The sequence below is a fragment of the Scyliorhinus canicula genome, chromosome 2, assembly GCF_902713615.1.
Source record: "Scyliorhinus canicula chromosome 2, sScyCan1.1, whole genome shotgun sequence".
NCBI classification, from domain to species: Eukaryota; Metazoa; Chordata; class Chondrichthyes; order Carcharhiniformes; family Scyliorhinidae; genus Scyliorhinus; species Scyliorhinus canicula.
This window is the reverse complement of record NC_052147.1, coordinates 171,701,575-171,720,029: the sequence shown is the minus strand read 5'-3', so window position 1 is coordinate 171,720,029 and position 18,455 is coordinate 171,701,575. Positions and strand designations below refer to the sequence as shown.

General features: G+C 42.6%; 1 protein-coding gene across 2 annotated transcripts in view; it reads right to left on the bottom strand.

Annotated features, from left to right (window-relative positions):
- Nucleotides 1–18,455, bottom strand: part of tyw5 (tRNA-yW synthesizing protein 5) — a 79,658-nt gene that overhangs the window by 24,285 nt on the left and 36,918 nt on the right. For both annotated transcript variants that reach the window (XM_038789047.1, XM_038789048.1), the window contains exons 3-4: nucleotides 11,737–11,806; nucleotides 7,926–7,970 (exon numbers count right to left, since the gene is read on the bottom strand). In XM_038789047.1, the coding sequence (XP_038644975.1) occupies nucleotides 7,926–7,970; nucleotides 11,737–11,806 (115 nt within the window). The remainder of the gene's footprint in view (nucleotides 1–7,925; nucleotides 7,971–11,736; nucleotides 11,807–18,455) is intronic.

Here is an 18,455-nt window from a genome sequence, read left to right as displayed (position 1 = left end):
ACAACAACTTATATTTATCTAGTACTTTGACAATGGGGAGATGTTAGGGAATTGGATCAAAGATTTAGTGGCAAATTTCGGAGTTAACAGCCAGAGGGTAAAACTGCGAGCACAGGGTCAGAGGTACACACCCACACCTGACCTGAGTTACATTGTCCCATTCAGACTTAAACTCAATTATGGGAATAAAAAGGATATTCCTGTTCAGCCGGGGTGATTCACTCAAGATCCATTGATCTCCAGGACCCACTGGACTGACCAGCCATTAGTCCATTTCAGAGTCTGATGGCCTCTTTTGTCCGTAAATTTGAGATTAGTTGCATATTCATAGCATGGCCCTGTTCTTTTGTGTAAAAGGGAGTGGATAGTCAAAAGTCCAGATTGCAATGATGAGTTCAAGTCTGGACACACCTGCACAGAAACATGCTTGAGGGGGCTGGATGGAGCTTAGAGAGATAAAAGAATCCTGTTGGAAGAGGTGGTGGCAGAAGGATTTGGAGAGCGATTCAGAGAGGATATGAAGAAACTGCCACAGTGACGGCTTTCAGAAAGGGTCTGAAGGAGCTTCACTAACAGCAGGAACGGGCAGCATGGTTGCACAGTGGTTAGCACTGTTGTTTCACAGCGCCAGGGTCCCAGGTTCAATTCCCGGCTTGGGTCACTGTCTGTGCGAAGTCTCCATGATCTCCCTATGTCTAAGTGGGTTTCCTCCAGGTGCTCCGGTTTCCTCACAAAAGTCCCGAAAGACATGTTGTTCGGTGAATTGAACATTCTGCATTTTCCCTCTGTGTACTCGAACAGGCCCCAGAATGTGGTGACTAGGGGTTTTTCACAGTAACTTCACTGCAATGTAAGCCTACTTGTGCCAAGAAAGATTATTATTAAATTAGGACTACATTCTGTAAATGCAAGTATCATTTTTGGCTTCCTTTATAAGTGGAGTTGAGAGCTATATGTTCATTTTACGTGTTGTTGAATGGGAAATCATGTGTTCGGGCTAAGAGATAAATGTAAGCTGTTCTTGTTAGGTTTGAAGTTTAAATATGTTTTTTTTCCCCTGCTGTTGGAAAAAAATTTTGTTTATAAAAATAACCAAGCCCTATTTCTCATGCAATCACTCCTGGACTGAATTGAAATGAAAATCGCTTATTGTCACGAGTAGGCTTCAATTAAGTTACTGTGAAAAGCCCCTAGTCGCCACATTCCGGCGCCTGTTCGGGGAGGCTGTTACGGGAATTGAACCGTGCTGCTGGCCTGCTTTCAAAGCCAGCGATTTAGCCCTGAGCTAAACAGCCCCAGTAGAATTGGTAGTTCTGCATAGTCTTACAAAATAATAAAACATTGAGGTTCTGGTCCAGTGTCTTAGCCATTTTTGGGATCTGGTCTGCTGCCCGCAACAAGGAGCATTATGAGGTAGAGATGTGTAGCAAAAGTATTCCAAAGCTTAGAGTCGAGGCAACTGAAGGCACAGCGACTAATGACGCAGCAATTATGATTGGTAATGCGCAGGATGCCAGAATGACAGGAGTGCAGACATCTGAGGGCCATGGGGCTGGAGGATATTACAGAGATAGAGAAAGGCGAGATCATGGAACATAGAACATAACAGTGCAGAAGGAGGCCATTCGGCCCATCGAGTCTGCACCAACCCACTTAAGCCCTCACTTCCACCCTATCCCCGTAACCCAATAACCCCTCCTAAACTTTTTGGTCACTAAGGGCAATTTATCATGGCCAATCCACCTAACCTGCACATCTTTGGACTGTGGGAGGAAACCGGAACACCTGGAGGAAACCCACGCAGACACGGGGAGAACGTGCAGACTATGCACAGACAGTGACCCAGCGGGGAATTGAACCTAGGACTCTGGCGCTGTGAAGCCACAGTGCTATCCATTTATGCTACCGTGCTGCCCTATCTCTCTCATGGAGAGATTTCAAAGCAAGGGTGAGAATTTTATAATCAAATCTTCGCTTGATCTGGAATCAATGTAGGTCAGTAAAGAGGGCAATTTGACACAAGCTGTTAAATGTTTGTGAGGTAACATTGCTTATTATAATTTCTCCTCCTTCAATTTGGATGAATTTTATTTGACTCTTTTAGCTTAAATACAGAATTGGCATATGACAGTAATCTTTGTCAGAGTTGGATTAAGAATTCTTGCAACCACAGAGTCAAGAACATTCAGGGCTCTTCCGTACCAGCTCCTTTGATCCATTAAAACACAGATTTGCAGTAAAATACATGAAGGTATAGGCCCTTAGAAAGTTTACGTTCTTCAATAATAAAACATCTCATATCACATATCATCGCCAAGTGAAAAATCGTTCCACGGGGTCTCTATCAGGGGATTGCTGGAACAAATGTTCCTTGTGTTAAGCTGCCCTGATGTTTGTACAAGATATGATTTACAACCAGAATACTGTCTCAGCCAGACTCTTATATTATTGTATCTATTAATGCATGTGGTGTTTTATTTAGTTTAATTAATGGATATCAATTAAAATATTATGCATTTTGTAATATTTTAACAAGAATACTTAAAAAAGAAATGCAAAGATCAAAAGATTACTGTTGCTGGTGGAAACTTCACCGATCTGCTGTATCCGGAGAAATTAATTTCTCACATTGGATCACGTTCATGATCTGATTCTGTCTCGTTGTCAAGAGATTAAAGTGTCATAATTTTACATTTCATGTACACACACACATTCATGTTATTGAGCAAAAGCATTTGTCAAATTTTTTTCTGAAAAGGCGGTTTGCTCACCTGCAAAGTTACATAATGAAAAGTATAATGTAGACTTTCATAGATTGCACTTACATGGAAATTTGCACTGGTTTCTGCATTAACAGGAACCAGTGCCAGAATTTCCAACATAAGCTGTTAAATGCTTCATTATTGAAGAATGTAAAGTTTCGAAGGGCCTATACCTTCATGCATTTTACTGCAAATCTGTGTTTTAATGGATCAAAGGAGCTGGTACGGAAGAGCCCTGAATGTTCTTGACTCTGTGGTTGCAAGAATTCTTAATCCAACTCTGACAAAGATTACTGTAATATGCCAATTCTGTATTTAAGCTGAAAGAGTCAAATAAAATTCATCCAAATTGAAGGAGGAGAAATTATAATGAGCAATGTTACCTCACAAACATTTAACAGCTTGTGTCAACAGAGCACATATGCTAATGCCAGACCATAAAAATTAGCATAAAAGAAAAATAATAAAACCCCATCAATAGGGATAATAGGGAGATGTCTGTTGTCTCCTGCCATTCTGCCTGACTCTTAAAGCATTTTGCCTGTGCTGCTCCTCCTCTTCTAATTATTATGTATAATGTTACATATTCATTAGAAAGGCCATTCCAGCTACTTATCCCTTCTGAACACAGGGGGGGGGGGGGTGCAGGGAGTCTGAAAAACATTAGTTTCAAGGAGACTGACACAGCCATTTGATTAAGTATAGTGCAGCTCTCAGTAAAAGGCAGTCTTTTTTTATAAATTGCAAAGTGAACCACACTCAAACTTGAGAAGTCTGTTCTGCTGATATTAGGCTGCTCTGCATCTAGAGTTTAGGGATCGTGACGTAAATCCAGGAAACTCATTTGTTTCACGAGTGACAACAGATTTTATCTTGCGTATCTGTGGAGTACAACAAACAATCAAGAAAATTCATACCTAACAATAATTCAGTTGAAAAACACAGCAAATCAGTTGCATGTGAATCTCCTTGAAAAAATAGCAGCAAAATTCCACACTCAAGTCCTAATTTATAGTGGAACTTTCCAGAAAATTCCAGGCCACTCTATCTTCAGGCTGCACGATTTCAGGATTTACTGTGTTGTGATCTCAGTCACAACATTTATGTCGGTCTGTTTGAAATCTCTGGTTTTATTACAAATAATACATTTTAATAGACCAGTAAAAGTTTTTAAACATAGCAACAAAATATTCATTGAGAAAATGTGCAAGAAAGAGGTCATCTACTTCTTTCCTTGCTGAAATATTACTTTCTACAGTAACGTTTTCCCTAATATTACATTCCCCATAAAAATGTGTAAGATAGTTGCACAAACCAGCAGTTACTTGTTAATAGACAGCAGCATAAACATATACCTTCATTTTTGGTAAAACCCACTTTGGAATGACAAGTAATTTAAGGGCCTGTGTGATACTCTGTACATGCTGTGCACACAAAGCAAATGTTTTTCACAGAAATTAAGGAAAGCAGTTAAATATTAAAAAGTCAATCTCCATCAAAAGGGCTCCGTACTTATAAAAAAATAAGTCATGTTAAGCACATGGGACTTATGAAAGGATTGGGGTGGGGGGGGGGGGGGAGGGCGTTACAGAAGATTCATTTTTAGATAGTGGCAATGTCACCTCAATGGCTCAGGCCCTCAAATCAGCTGGACCATAGATTGGAAATTCCTGGACGCCTGGTGCAGAGGCAAAAGTGTGGATGGGTGACCAGAAGCCCTAAAGTTAGCTAATTTCCATAATGCTGCATGAGACAAGGACACAGCAGTAAGCCTGACAGCTGCTGACTTTACCGCTCACCCTGACAAACATCTGAGGCTGAACCTGACTGCTGAAAGCTTGATGTCATATCAGGCATAGAGATGAGCTTCCAACCACATATTCTCAACATCACCAAGGCCCACGAGTAAGGCCTACATCCATCTCTGTAAGATTGCCTGATTCTGCCCCTGTCTCAACTTCCCATTCAGGCCTTTGTTGCCTCTATGCTTCCTTATTCTAAAGCACTCTTGGCAAGGGCCTCACACATTCTACCTTCTGTAAACTTGATATCATCCATATGTCCACAGCCTATGTCCTGTCTCATAGTAAATTACACTCATCCTTCACCCATGCTCACTGATCTACACTGGCTCCCGGTTAAGCAACACCTCAATCTAAAATTAACATCCAGGTTTTCAAATCCTTCCATAGCCTTTAAACTCGCTACCTATGTAATCTGCTCCAAACCCCAAAACCTCCAGGGGTAGCACTATTGCTTCACAGCTCCAGAGTCCCAGGTTCGGTTCCCGGCTTGGGTTACTGTCTGTGTGGAGTCTGCACGTTCTCTCCATGTCTGTGTGGGTTTCCTCTGGATGCTCCGGTTTCCTCCCACAAGTCCCAAAAGACGTGCCGTTAGGTAATTTGGACATTCTGAATTCTCCCTCGGTGTACCCGAACAGGCGCCGGAATGTGGCAACTAGGGACTTTTCACAGTATCATCATTGTAGTGTTAATGTAAGTCTACTTGTGACAATAAAGATTTTTTTATTTTTTAAATATCTGCGCTCCTATGACTTTGACCTACTGGTTGCTGTGCGTTGAGCTGTCTAGGGCCTAAACTCTGCAATTTCCTCCCTAAACCACTTCTCCTCCTTTAAGATACTCTGTAAAATCTACCTCTTTGACCAAGCTTTTGGAAATCTACTCTAATATTTCCGACTATGGCTCGGAGTCATATAATTCCCATGAAATGGCTTGGGCCATTTTATTATGTTGAAGGTGCTATATATAAAAACAAATTATTGGTGTTGGGCTGTATAATGTGGTGCTTTTGAGAGGAAGAGGTGGATATGTCTCAAATTCCTGGCCCACAAAGACAGACATCAAAACCTACACCTTTCCTCAACCTAAGCATTTTGGAGCAATTACACTTGCTGCACTCACATTATTTATTTTTTTGGTTTTGATAAATAGAGGTAAAGTTTACTCATGTCTATTTTATTAAATTGTCAGTCAGGTCACACTAACTTATGTTTCAGATAGACATACTATGGAATGAAACTCACACCTTAGGTCAAAGTTAAGATATTCTTTTTTCACAAAATACACATTTCAGTTCATTAAATTTCATTATTGACCCTCATACAAACTTTTATTTCCAGCTACTGGACGCTTTATAATTCCTAAAGTTTCTTAATTATAATTTTACAAGTTAGTAATTAAAATAAAATTCAATAGTGCAGGTGTGGTATTGTGTGAAGCAAATAATGGCATGATGGGAAAACTAGTCAAGTCTTCTTGGTACAATTGAATTTAAACCTAAGACACAGATACAAACAGCCGAGGTCAACCAAGAACTGGCTGACTCTAACACTCAGATAAGACGCGTTCGTCATGAGACCAGAGGAGTCTAAATATATACGATAAGCTAAAAAACTCTCTGCCTGTATGTAAACAAGTTTGTCCAGTTCTTAAAACAAAGACAAGATAATGATATGAAACTCAAGTCCCCTAAAGGTCCGCAAGGTGACGCCATTGTAACGATTATTACTTATGTTTTACTTTCGATCAAATTCCTGACCAAGCTGTATTCATGTTATCTTGATCCTATAATGTATAAGAATCGCCTTCTTTTCTGTACTATCGCAGACTTGGGACGGACTCCGTAGTTTGTAATTGACTGCTTTCCGACTCCAAGTATCAGCCATATTCTGCTAGCAGTTCTAATTAGTGAATAAAGTTCAGTTTTGCTTATCTAATGAATGCTGTTTGAATTTCTCTATCACAGTCAAGACGCGGGGAAAATATAAAATACAACACAGGAGGCGAAAGAGGCTGGTGTGCTGGCCTTTGCGTCCCTAGTAGCCCGGCGAAGGATTTTGCTACAGTGGAAGGACGCGAGGCCCCCAAGCGTGGAGACCTGGATCAATGACATGGCGGGCTTCATTAAGCTTGAGAAGGTTAAATTCGCCCTGAGAGGATCGGTGCAAGGGTTCTTTAAACGGTGGCAACCTTTCCTCGACTTTCTGGCTCAACGATAGGGTACTGGGACAGTAGCAGCAGCAACCCGGGGGGGGGGGGGGGGGGGGGGGGGGGGGGGAAACGTTGATTATGTTGGCTTATTTTATTTAAATTTGATTTATCTAATTTTAATTTATGGTTAAGTTCTCTTTTTTGGGGGGGGTGTGGGGGGAGTGTGATACATGTGATGTTACGGTATGGGGGGAATTGTGGGTGTTATGGGGCTGTTAGTTGCATATTACTGCTTTTTGCTATACTTTTTGTTGTTATATTTTTATATTTTCTGTAAAAAATTCCAATAAAAATTATTAAAAAAAAAAAAATTCAATATTTTAACCATTGCAAATTTTCTGCATATAAATATCATATCTGAACCTTTGCAATAAAATAGAATGTGTGATGTAACCACTGCTTTGAAATGTTCCCTATTGAGAAGTCTATTATTAATAATACTAATCACGAAACCTGAAGTCCATTTTTCTATATTTCCTTTGTGTTCATGCATCTTTTAATAGCAGCAGATTAATTACCTGTGACATTTGAGAGCTTACTACTCGTATGGTCTAATTACTACATTTGATCTTGTTTCAAAGAAATGCTAATTATCCGCGAGTGCATGAGGCTGTAACAAACATTTATTATCAACTGCAACACAAGCCTATTTAACAGCAAGTGGTCAAAACTGAACCGTATAAGTAATCTCTGAAGGGCAGCAGTTGTTCCAGTTAAGATGCTCTCGCAAAAGTTGCCCTGCCGATTCATTGAATAAGCAGACTCAGAAGATCACAGCTGCAATCCCCGACCTGTGCAGTAAACAGCTCACAGCTGAGTGGCGGTACAGGTTCCACATGCATTCCCAGAGTGAGAAAAGTCAGCACTGCTCACTATCCACTATCCAGTGACATTGTGCATGGCTGAAAGTTCAGCAAGATCAGACCCTAGTGTGACCCTCTTTATAATCAAACAACCCCCAAGCACTGAATGTCTGGGTTGCCAGCATGAGCACTTGTGCAAGATAATTATGGAAACATTCCAGTGCCCATTGAATGAAACCCAAAATGTCAGTGGCTTCATGAGGGGAGGAGAGAAAACTACAAAAAAATGCAAGGGTAGTATTTTCGGAGCTGCAGGTTGTCAGACAGTTGACAGCTTATTCACTCACCTTCCGTGAGTCTACTCCTAGTGACCGTAAGTAATACTTTTCATCCTGAAGACAAAACAATCATCACATTAGTCATAAGGGCACTTAGCTCATAAACCTGCGCAAGTTACAGGAGTCATTAAAGTTTCATACATTCAATGTTATTTAAAAGTTTGTGATAAAATCCTCCATAGTCTTGCCCTTTCGCTGACTCCTTCCTGTGGAGTTCTCACAGAAACATTTGGAAATACATAGGCTTATGTACAGAGCAAATGGGTGTAAAACAAATCCCTGAAGACATTAAACTAAATTTGTTCTAACTTTACCCACGTCTAATGAAGCATTAAATCAAAATGTGTTATGCAGATAATCACCATTATACAAATGTTCACATAGGTCATAAAACTCCTTGAAGACAAGAGACAGGCAATTATTCTCTCTGCGACACTTATGTTGAAAAGCTAGCCAAATTGATTGCTTCTCAACTCGTTTATAAATTATTTTGATCAAGTTCTGGGACTTAAATAATTTTCTCATACAATCATTGGCAAAGGTCACTTCATAACTGAGTTTACTTTTCAGTTCTGACATTTTTCAATTTTAGATGTTAACAGTCCTCCTGTGGCTCAGAAGACAACTCTACCACATGGTAGGGTGTTAAATCATGTAGGCCAAAATCCCTAGTGCATCCAAACAAATCTCACCCTCGGTTTCTGGATTTATCTTTTTGGGTTGGGCAGGAAAAACAATCAGAAAACGTGGCTGTTTCTGTGTACCGCAGAGAGGGCACTTATGTAGATCCCTGGGTGGGATATTCCAGCCCCCCTTGCTGCTGGGATCGTCCAGTCCTGCTGGAAGTAAGTGGAGTTTTGGTTGGGCTGCCAGGTCTCCCTGGGCACGCCTTGCCACGACGGAGCCGAAAAATCCCAACGTCTGTTTGGGTTTGGTTTTAATGGGCCAGCAGAGTTGATTTGCCAATTAATATTCACTATCTAGCTAAGATGGCTTCTTCCCTCATTCCCGGCACCATTCATATCACAGCATGAATTTTCAGGAGATGACGTAGCAACAGGGAAAAATTTGAAGACAGCGTAGATCGCAATTTTGACCATAAAAGCCTCCAGTGTAGATGAAGCATCAGCCAAATTTATGTTTCTTTAAATAAATATATTTCAATAAAGAACTCCAAGAAGACATATTAAGCAGCATATTAGTGAAGCACAGATTTAAAACTATAAACTGCATATGCAATTAGTAAATATGAGGTTGTTCTTCACCCAGTCCATATTACAGCAGATATGCCTACCTCCTGAGTTCATATAATATCATTGTTGTTTTCCTAAAGTGACAGTTAATACTACATTCCCGTCTATGATTTTATTGCAAAAATTATATATTTTTTGTTCGTTTTTCTCTACTTCTTCGACATATCCATTTCCTCTGGGATTTTTTGGACTGATGCCTCTGCCGACTGTGATTCAGTTACAAATATATGTTGTTTATTAATTGCTTCTTTCAATTGACTGGGTGGGTTCGTCCTCAAGTTTGCTCTAGTGTTAAAGTAAGCATGAGGTGCCCCCTGTTTCAGAGAAAACCACTTTCTAAAACATCAATAGGATAAGATTCTGACATCTTTACTCTTGTCACTACCATACTCATAGACTCTCAGGGTGATTTTCCACTGTCATCCACCCATTTTTTATTAGTAAAGCAAAAGGGCGGCAATTGAACATTGTAGGGCAGGGAATGGGCTGGAAGGGGTTGGATTGTGCACCTTGGCTGCTCCATGTTGTCCAAATCCTTGTTGATGTAATTTCCTGTTCGGGTGGCATGGTGGTTAGCATTGCTGCCTCACAGCGCCAGGGACCCTGTTTGAATTCCGATTTTGGGTGGCTGTCTGTGTGGAGCTTGCACGTTCTCCCGGTGTCTCCATGGGTTTCCTCTGGGTGCTCCGGTTTCCTCCCACAGTCCAAAGATGTGCAGGTTAGGTGGATTAGCCATGCTAAATTGCCCCTTAGTGTCCAAGCTGGGGCTGGTTTAGCTAGCTGGGGCTGGTTTAGCTCACTGAGCTAAATCACTGGCTTTTAAAGCAGACCAAGCAGGCCAGCAGCACGGTTCGATTCCCGTACCAGCCTCCCCGGACAGGCGCCGGAATGTGGCGCCTAGAGGCTTTTCACAGTAACAATAAGCGATTTTCATTTCATTTCATTCATTCAAAGGTTAGATGGGGTTACAGGGTTATGGGGATAGGGCGGTGGAGTGGGCCTAGGTCGGGTGCTCTTGCGGAGGGTTGGCGCAGAATTAATGAGCCAAATGGCCTCCTTCTGCACTATGGGGATTCTATGATGTTGTTTTCCCTTTTGTTCATGTCTTCAAAAAATATTTTTGCACATTTAACTAGTTAAGTCCATTGCCAAACTGTATGGTTGCATGAAATAATTACTGGTTCTCCAAGGAGTGTATAAACTGCTGTAGTCAGAAATTAATTTACAAGGACCTATTTATAGAGGGGAGGTTTGCGAGCCTGGGAGGGCTGGAGGAGAAGTTTGAGCTCCCCCCGGGAAACATGTTCAGATATTTACAAGTGAAGGCATTTGCTAGGCGGCAGGTGGAGGGGTTCCCCCTGCTCCCCAGTAAGGGGGCGAGTGATAGGGTGCTCTCGGGGGTCTGGGTCGGAGGGGGGAAGATATCAGACATCTACAAGATAATGCAGGAGGCGGAAGAAGCATCAGGAGAGGAGCTGAAAGCCAAGTGGGAAGGGGAGCTGGGAGAGCAGATAGAAGACGGGACGTGGGCGGATGCACTGGAGAAGGTCAATTCTTCCTCCTCGTGTGCGAGGCTGAGCCTCATTCAATTTAAGGTGCTGCATAGAGCTCACATGACGGGGACAAGGATGAGCCGGTTCTTTGGGAGTGAGGACAGGTGTGTCAGATGTCTGGGAAGCCCCGCGAACCATGTGCATATGTTCTGGGCATGTCCGGTGCTGGAAGGGTTCTGGAAGGGGGTGGCAAGGACGGTGTCGAAGGTGGTGGGGTCCAGGGTCAAACCAGGATGGGGGCTTGCGATCTTTGGGGTCGGGGTAGAACCGGGGGTACAGGAGGCTAGGGAGGCCGGAATACTGGCCTTTGCGTCCCTAGTGGCTTGACTAAGGATATTAATTCAATGGAAGGACGCGAGTTGAAACTTGGATTAACGATATGGCTAGCTATATTCAGCTAGAAAGGATCAAATTTGCCCTGAGAGGGTCGGTACAGGGATTCTCCAGGCGGTGGCAACCTTTCCTTGACTTTTTAGATCAGAGATAGGCGTTCGGGGTCGTGGCAGCAGCAACCCGGGGGGGGGGGGGGGGGGGGGGGGAGGGGAGGGGGGGGGCAGCAATGGTCGTGGGGGGACATGCACGACTGTAACGCGGGCAAGTCTGCTCGCTGCTCCTGTCCTGAAACTGTAGGCTGCCTTGTTTGTTAAGTTGTTGCTTGGGGGGGGGGGGGGGGGGGGGGGAGGACTGGTTGCGCGCGAGAGGGCGGGCGAGGGAGGGATATTTGCCTAGAGGGATTGTGTTGTAAATAATTTAAAAATTAGTAGGGGTAAATGTTTGTATGGAAAAACTCTTTTCAATAAAAATTATTTAAAAAAAAAAAAAAAAATTAATTTACGTGGATTTTTATTCCTCATTAATTGGCAGCACTTTACAGTTGATTTTAACCCACCAATCTGATGCTGCCAGACCCAACCTTGTTATTTGAAGCAAAGAGCAAGGTATATCTTCCCAACTGCAGAAAACAATAACAGCCGTTCATTTTAGTGCCAGGTTTAAGAAAGGTTGAATTAATACCTCTGATATGAAATATTCTACATGTGCCGTCTCTGCTGCACGCTTCACAAACACGTCAAATGGTAAGGTTCTGCAAACAAGAAACAAATGCAGTTAAACCAGATTTTGAAGCGATGAATGATAAGCAGATCATTTAAGTAAGTGGCCGTCAGTAATTTTAGGCCCAAGCTGGGCCAAAAAAACAAGAATGTATGAACATACATTAAAGGACAGGAAGAAACTTTTTCATGGCTTTGCAAACCGCTCTTAGCATCTAACCTAGTTCTAAGCTCAGTAATTCATACTGATACCCCATTAGCTCTACTTTTCCCTTATTAACACAAATATACTATGTGGGCAGCACCTAATCCCTTCATTGTTTCAAATACTTCAATCATATTTCCTCCAAGTCTGCATTTTTAGTGTAAAAATTTCCAACTTTCTAACCCTGCTCTATTAACCAAGAGCCCTTAAATTATGTATTTCATTGAGTGGTGCCTTAAACCTTTTCCATGGCATTGATATCCCTCATCATGGGAAAGGAATAAATCAGAACGTGGTATTCTAGATGTGGCCAGACCAAAGTCTTTGTGCAAGGAAATTATTGCACATCTAATTTTATGACTTAATTGTTTAAGCAATACAGCTTTAATACCCTATTCACTTTTGCAACAGTCTTTTTAACACTAATTATGCACCTTTAATGAGTTATGCCCTGTGATGCCTAAACCCTGCAAAAGTCCTGAGTGTGAAATCTGACAGCAGCATTCACAATTTTCTTAACTTAGACAGTACATTTGCTGGGGCAAGGTTAGTATTTCTCTTCTCGGTAATAAGCTGACATGTTGCAGGATAGTAACAAGAAAGTTTCTTTCTCCTGAACATCCACACGTGAGGGCTTAAGTGGGTCGGTGCAGACCCGATGGGCCGAATGGCCTCCTTCTGCACTGTATGTTCTATGTACTCTATGTATGTACAAGACTGTAGATTGTAAACTTGAATCAATTAGTTTCACCCTCACTCCAAATCAATAGATTAGGGACAAGAGGTCATTCATCTCCTCGAGCTTGCTCTGCAATTCAATTTGTTCATTGCCGATTTTCATCTCAACTCCATTCTCCTGCCTTTAGTCCATATGTCTTAATACCTTTACTGTGGAGGTCTTATATTGCATTTAGGGGGCAGCAGCCCCATTCTTGAGATAGACGCACCAGATTCAAGTTCCACACCAGGACTTGTTGGCCACATAAGGAGTGTTCATGATGATGTTCGAAGGGCTGATAATCAGCCTGGGAATTATGCCACCACTTCCACAATGGGAAAAAAGGTTTGCATGACGATCCGCTCACAGAATTATCTCTCTCAGTTGTTTTCATAGTTTCTGTTGATTGACCTAGGATCCACTGCCTTTTGTGGGTGATTCTACTGAAACGATTAGCTCTAAATATATTTTGACCTCTTGTTCTTCGATGCCTGATCAGAGGAAATAACTTTTCTGAATCTACGTTAGTAAATCCTTTTGACATTTTAAAATACCTCTATTATATCACCCCCCACTCCGTATACTTGGGGACTACAAGTCAACTATAGAAACATTTTCTCACAATCTCTAAAGCTTCAGAATCAGTCTACATTGGATTACGTAGGATATAAGGCACAGCCGCAGGCCAGTTGTTCCAACAATTCTATGTTAGTGTTTATGTTCCACTCGAGCCACCTCCAATCGTTTCTCATCTAAATCTATTGTTGTAACCATACATGCCCTTCTCCCAAATGTGCTCCTCTTAAATACATCTATGCTGTTTGCTTCAACCACTCCACATTCTTACCACCGTTTGGGTGAAGAGGTTTCAGCTTATTTCCCTATTGAATTACTTGGTGACGATCTTATATCGAGTTATGTGCTTTATCACAGGAAGAAACTTTCTCTTTACACCCTCTCCATCAAAGCCTTTCATAATTTTATAATTTTAAACACCTCCATTAGGCTTTCTCTCAGCCTTTTTTTCTGAGAGGGAAGAGACTCAGCGTGTCAATCCTTTCCTGATATGTATGCTCACATTCTGGTATCATCCTTGTAAATATTTTTTTAAAATCAATTTAAAGTACACAATTCATTTTTTTCAATTAAGGGGCAATTTAGCATGGGCCAATCCACCTACCCTGCACATCTTTGGGTTGTGGGGGTGAAACCCACGCAAACATAGGGAGAATGTGCAAACTCCACACAGACAGTGACCCAGGGCCGGGATCGAACCTGGGACCTCGGCGCCGTGAGGCAGCAATGCTAACCACTGCGCCACCATGCTGCCCTTCCTTGTAAATCCCCTCTACCCCCTCTCGACTACATCTATATCCTCTTCATAACATAGCAACCAGAACAGTTTCCTAAGTAGTGTAACCAAGGATTGGATTGGATTTTGATTATTGTCACGTGTACTGAGGTACAGTGAAATGTATTGTTCTGCGAGCAGCTCAATAGATCATTTAGTACATAAAAAGCAAAGGAAATAAAAGAAAATACATAACAGGGCAACTCAAGGAACACAATGTAACTACGTAAACACCGGCATCGGGTGAAGCATACAGGAGTGTATTGTTAATGAGATCAGTCCATGAGGGTCGTTTAGGAGTTTGGTAACAGCGGGGGAGAAGCTGTTGTGTGTGTTCTCCAGTTTTTGTATCTCCTGCCCAAAGGAAGAAGTTGGAAGAGTGAGTAAGCCGGGTGGGAGGGGTCTTTGATTATGCTGCCCCCTTTCCCCAGCAGTGTGAGGCGTAGATGGAGTCAATGGACGGGAGGCAGGTTTGTGCGATGGACTGGGCTGTGTTCACGACTCTCAGAAGTTTCGTGCGGTACTAGGCCGAGCAGTTGCCATACCAGGCTTTGATGCAGCCAGATAGGATGCTTCCTATGGTGCATCTGTAAAAGTTGGTAAGAGTTAATGTGGACATGCCGAATTTCCTTAGTAAATATAGGTGTGTTGTGCTTTCTTGGTGGTAGCATCGACGTGGGTGGATCAGGACAGACTTTTGGAGATGTGTACCCCTCGGAATTTGAAACTGCTAACCATCTCCACCTCGGCCCCGTTGATGCTGACAGGGGTGTGTACAGATTTATCATAACTTCCCTCTTGTCATTCTATCCCTCAAGAAATAAACTTGATGCTTGGTCTGCCATTGATTAATGACCTTGCTAACCTGTGGCACACTTAGTGGAATGTGTTGTATTCCAAGATCTTTTGTTATTCTATCTCACCTAGATTTGCAGCTTCCAAATTAATTATCTCCATACTCTTCCTCCCAAAATGCAGTGCCTCACAACACTGTCGCTTTACAGCGCCAGGGACCCTGGTTCGAGTCTTGGCTTGGGTCACTGTCTGTGCGGTGTCTGCAAATTCTCCATGTCTGCATGGGTTTCCTCCGGATGCTCCGGTTTCCTCCCACAAGTCCCGAAAGACGTGCTTGTTAGGTGAATTGGACATTCTGAATTCTCCCTCAGTGTAACCGAACAGGCGCCTGCGTTGTGGCGATAGGGGATTTTCACAGTAACTTCATTGCAGTGTTAATGTCCGCCTTCTTGTGACACTAATAAATTATTATTATTAAAATGCGTTGAATTTAATTTGCAATTGTTTGCCCACTCTGCAAGTTTGTTAATGCTCTTCTGTTATTTGTTGTAGTTCTCCTCAGTATTGACTATCCCCCCCCCAATTTGGTGTCTTCTGCAAATTTGTAAATCAGGTTTTTGATTCCAACTCCATAATTCATAAACAGCATTGGCCCCAGCACTGATCCTGTGCTTCCCAGCTTCTACCACTCTGAATAGGTGTCCTTTATTTGCACATTTTCTTTCTTGTCTTGAAACTAGCAAGCAATGTATTCTACCACTTGCCCAACTTCACCTTCCCATACTTTATTCATCAGGATGGGGTGATGGGGAAATCCCACCTGGTTCACTAATGCCCTTTAGGGCAGTATTTTTCAAATTTTTTTCCAGGGACCCATTTTACCAACTAGCCAACCTTCGGGACCCACGCCGGCCGACCTTCGTGACTCACGCGGGCCGATCGTCGCGATGCACGCTGGCCGACATTTGCGACCCACCATTTTGTCTTAACTTTAATGCGAGAGGTGAACCTGCTTGGTCCTCATTTACTTGTTTGCTGCTGACAAATGAGGAATTCGCAATCACGCCCAAAGCACATGACGTCGACGTTCGGGGGGCGGGGGGGGGGGGGGGGGGGGTGACCTGCTCTCTGCCTCCCTTCAGGCACGAAGATAACATTAAATTTTATTTTTTTAATTGTCTCCCGCGTCCCAGATTGTGCAAATTTTCATGCAACAGCCGCAGCAGCCGGCTTTTAATAATGCTAGCGGCCTTCAAAATGACAGCCACAACCATATAAAAAAATGTGGGAACCTTGTGCATGCATGCCCACTCATCGTTCCGCATGCGCAAAATCAGTGATTCTGCGCATACGCCCCCATGAGTGGGCACGCATGCGCAGTGTGCCTGCATTTTCTATATGGTCACGGCTGTCATTTTGAAGGCCGTTCGCAGGCGGCATTGTTGAAAGCTGGCTGTTGCACGAGAATTTGCGCAATCAGGAGCGCCGCGACCCTCCTGACACCCGCCTGCGACCCACCCGCGAATCGCGACCCCGACTTTGAAAATGCCTGCTTTAGGGAAGGAAATCTGCCATGCCTACCCGGTCTGGCCCAACACGTGACGTCCAGACAAACAGCAATGTGGTTGACTCTTACCTGCCTACTGAATGGCCTAAGCAAGCCACTCAATTCAAGGGCAATTAGGGATGGGCAACAATGCTGGCCTTCCCAGCAATTTCCACATCCTATGAAAGAATACATTTTAAAAACTCAATTTGGCGGATCGTATAATGGCCTTGTGAAATCCAGATAAATCACATCAACTGCTTTGTGTTATGACCAGGTGAGCAGGTGTAACAGACTCCCACTTAAATGTATTTGCAAATGTATTGCTTTTTAAGAAGGAGCCAAACAAACCGTGTTTTCATGAATCAAAAAATAGTAAACTCATTAGTTACGAAAAACTGAGAAAAAAACACAAAAGACACAATGAAATACACCAGATCTCAGAAGTAGGAAAAGTTAAGAGTTCAAATGAATGTTAAAAAATATACGATTAGCATCTGTTTGTCCTTGTGCATAGATTGTTGAACATTGCAGCCTTTTGAAGTAGCTGGTTTTCCTAAAATCTTGGGCGCTTAATTGAAGTTCAGGTAAGTGCACATTGCTGGAGTCAGGTTTAATGTGAGAAAGAGATGTTCCTTACTGCTCCCTTCAGCAGTGTTTCCAGATTAACTTGATTTTCTTTATTTCTGGCTTGGCAAACCAACTCTTAAACCTATATTAAACCTAAATGTCATAAAGGAACATCTGGGATTAGGGGACTTTAATCTGCATATAGACTGGGTGACACAAATTAGTCACAGTACAATAGAGGAGGAATTCCTGGAGTGTATATGGGAAGGTTTCTGGACCAATACATAGAGGAACCAAGAAGGAACAGGCCATCTTGTGCAATGAAAAGGATTAGTTGGCAATCTAGTTGTGAGAGAACCCTTGGGGATGAGTGACCATAATTTGATAGAATTATTTCTGAAGGTGGATAATGAGGTGGCTGATTCTGAGACCAGGTCCTGAACCTCAATAAAGGTAACTATGATGGCAGAGCCTGAGCTGACTATGACGGATCGGGAAACATTGCTGAAAGGAAGGACAGTGGACAGGCAACGGCAGGCATTCAAAGAAGAACAGGTGAACTTCAAAGATGTTTTTCTATTTGGTGCCAATGTAGAAAGGGACTGTAGCCATGACGTTCAAGGGAAATTAGAGATAGTATTAGATTCATGTTAGGATGTATGTTAGGATGAGACATGAAGGCTCAGTTAGGGCACTTGAGAGTTACAAGTTAGCCAGGAAGGACCTAAAGGGCCTCTAAGAAGAGCGAGGAGAGGACACGAAAAGTCGTTGGTGGATAGGATCAGGAAAACCCTAAGCTTTCTATGATATATCAGGAACAAAAGATGACTAGAGTAAGATTAGGGCCAATCAAGGTAGTTGGAAAGTTGTGGTGGAATCAGAGAGACAGGGGAAGCGTTAAATGATTTTTTCGTCAGTGTTTACACTGGAGAAAGACAATGTTGTTGAGGAGAATACTCAGGTACAGTCGACCAGGCTAGATGGGATTGAGTTCACAGGGGAGGTGTTAGCAATTTTGGAAAGAGTAAAAATAGATAAGTACCCTGGGCCAGATGGGATTATCCTAGGTTCTCTGGGAAGCCAGAGAGGAGATTGCAGAGCCTTTGTCCTTGATTTATGTCGTCATTGTCGACGGAATAGTGCCGGAAGACTGGAGGATAGCCAGTGTCCCCTTGTTCAGAAGGGGAGTAGAGACAACCCTGGTAATTAGACCTGTGAGCCTTACTCGGTTGTGGGTAAAAGTTGGAAAAGGTTATAGAGATGGGGTTTATAATCATCTTGAAAAGAACAAATTGATTAGCGATACTCAACACGGTTTTGTGAAGGGTAGGTCATGCCTCACAAACCTATTGGTTTTTTGAGGTGACCAAACAGATGGATGAGGGTAAGCGGTTGATGGGTGTATATGGATTTCAGTTAAGGCGTTTGATAAGGTTCCCCACGGAAGATATTGCAGAAAATACGGAAGTATGGATTGAAGGTGATTAGCGGTTTGG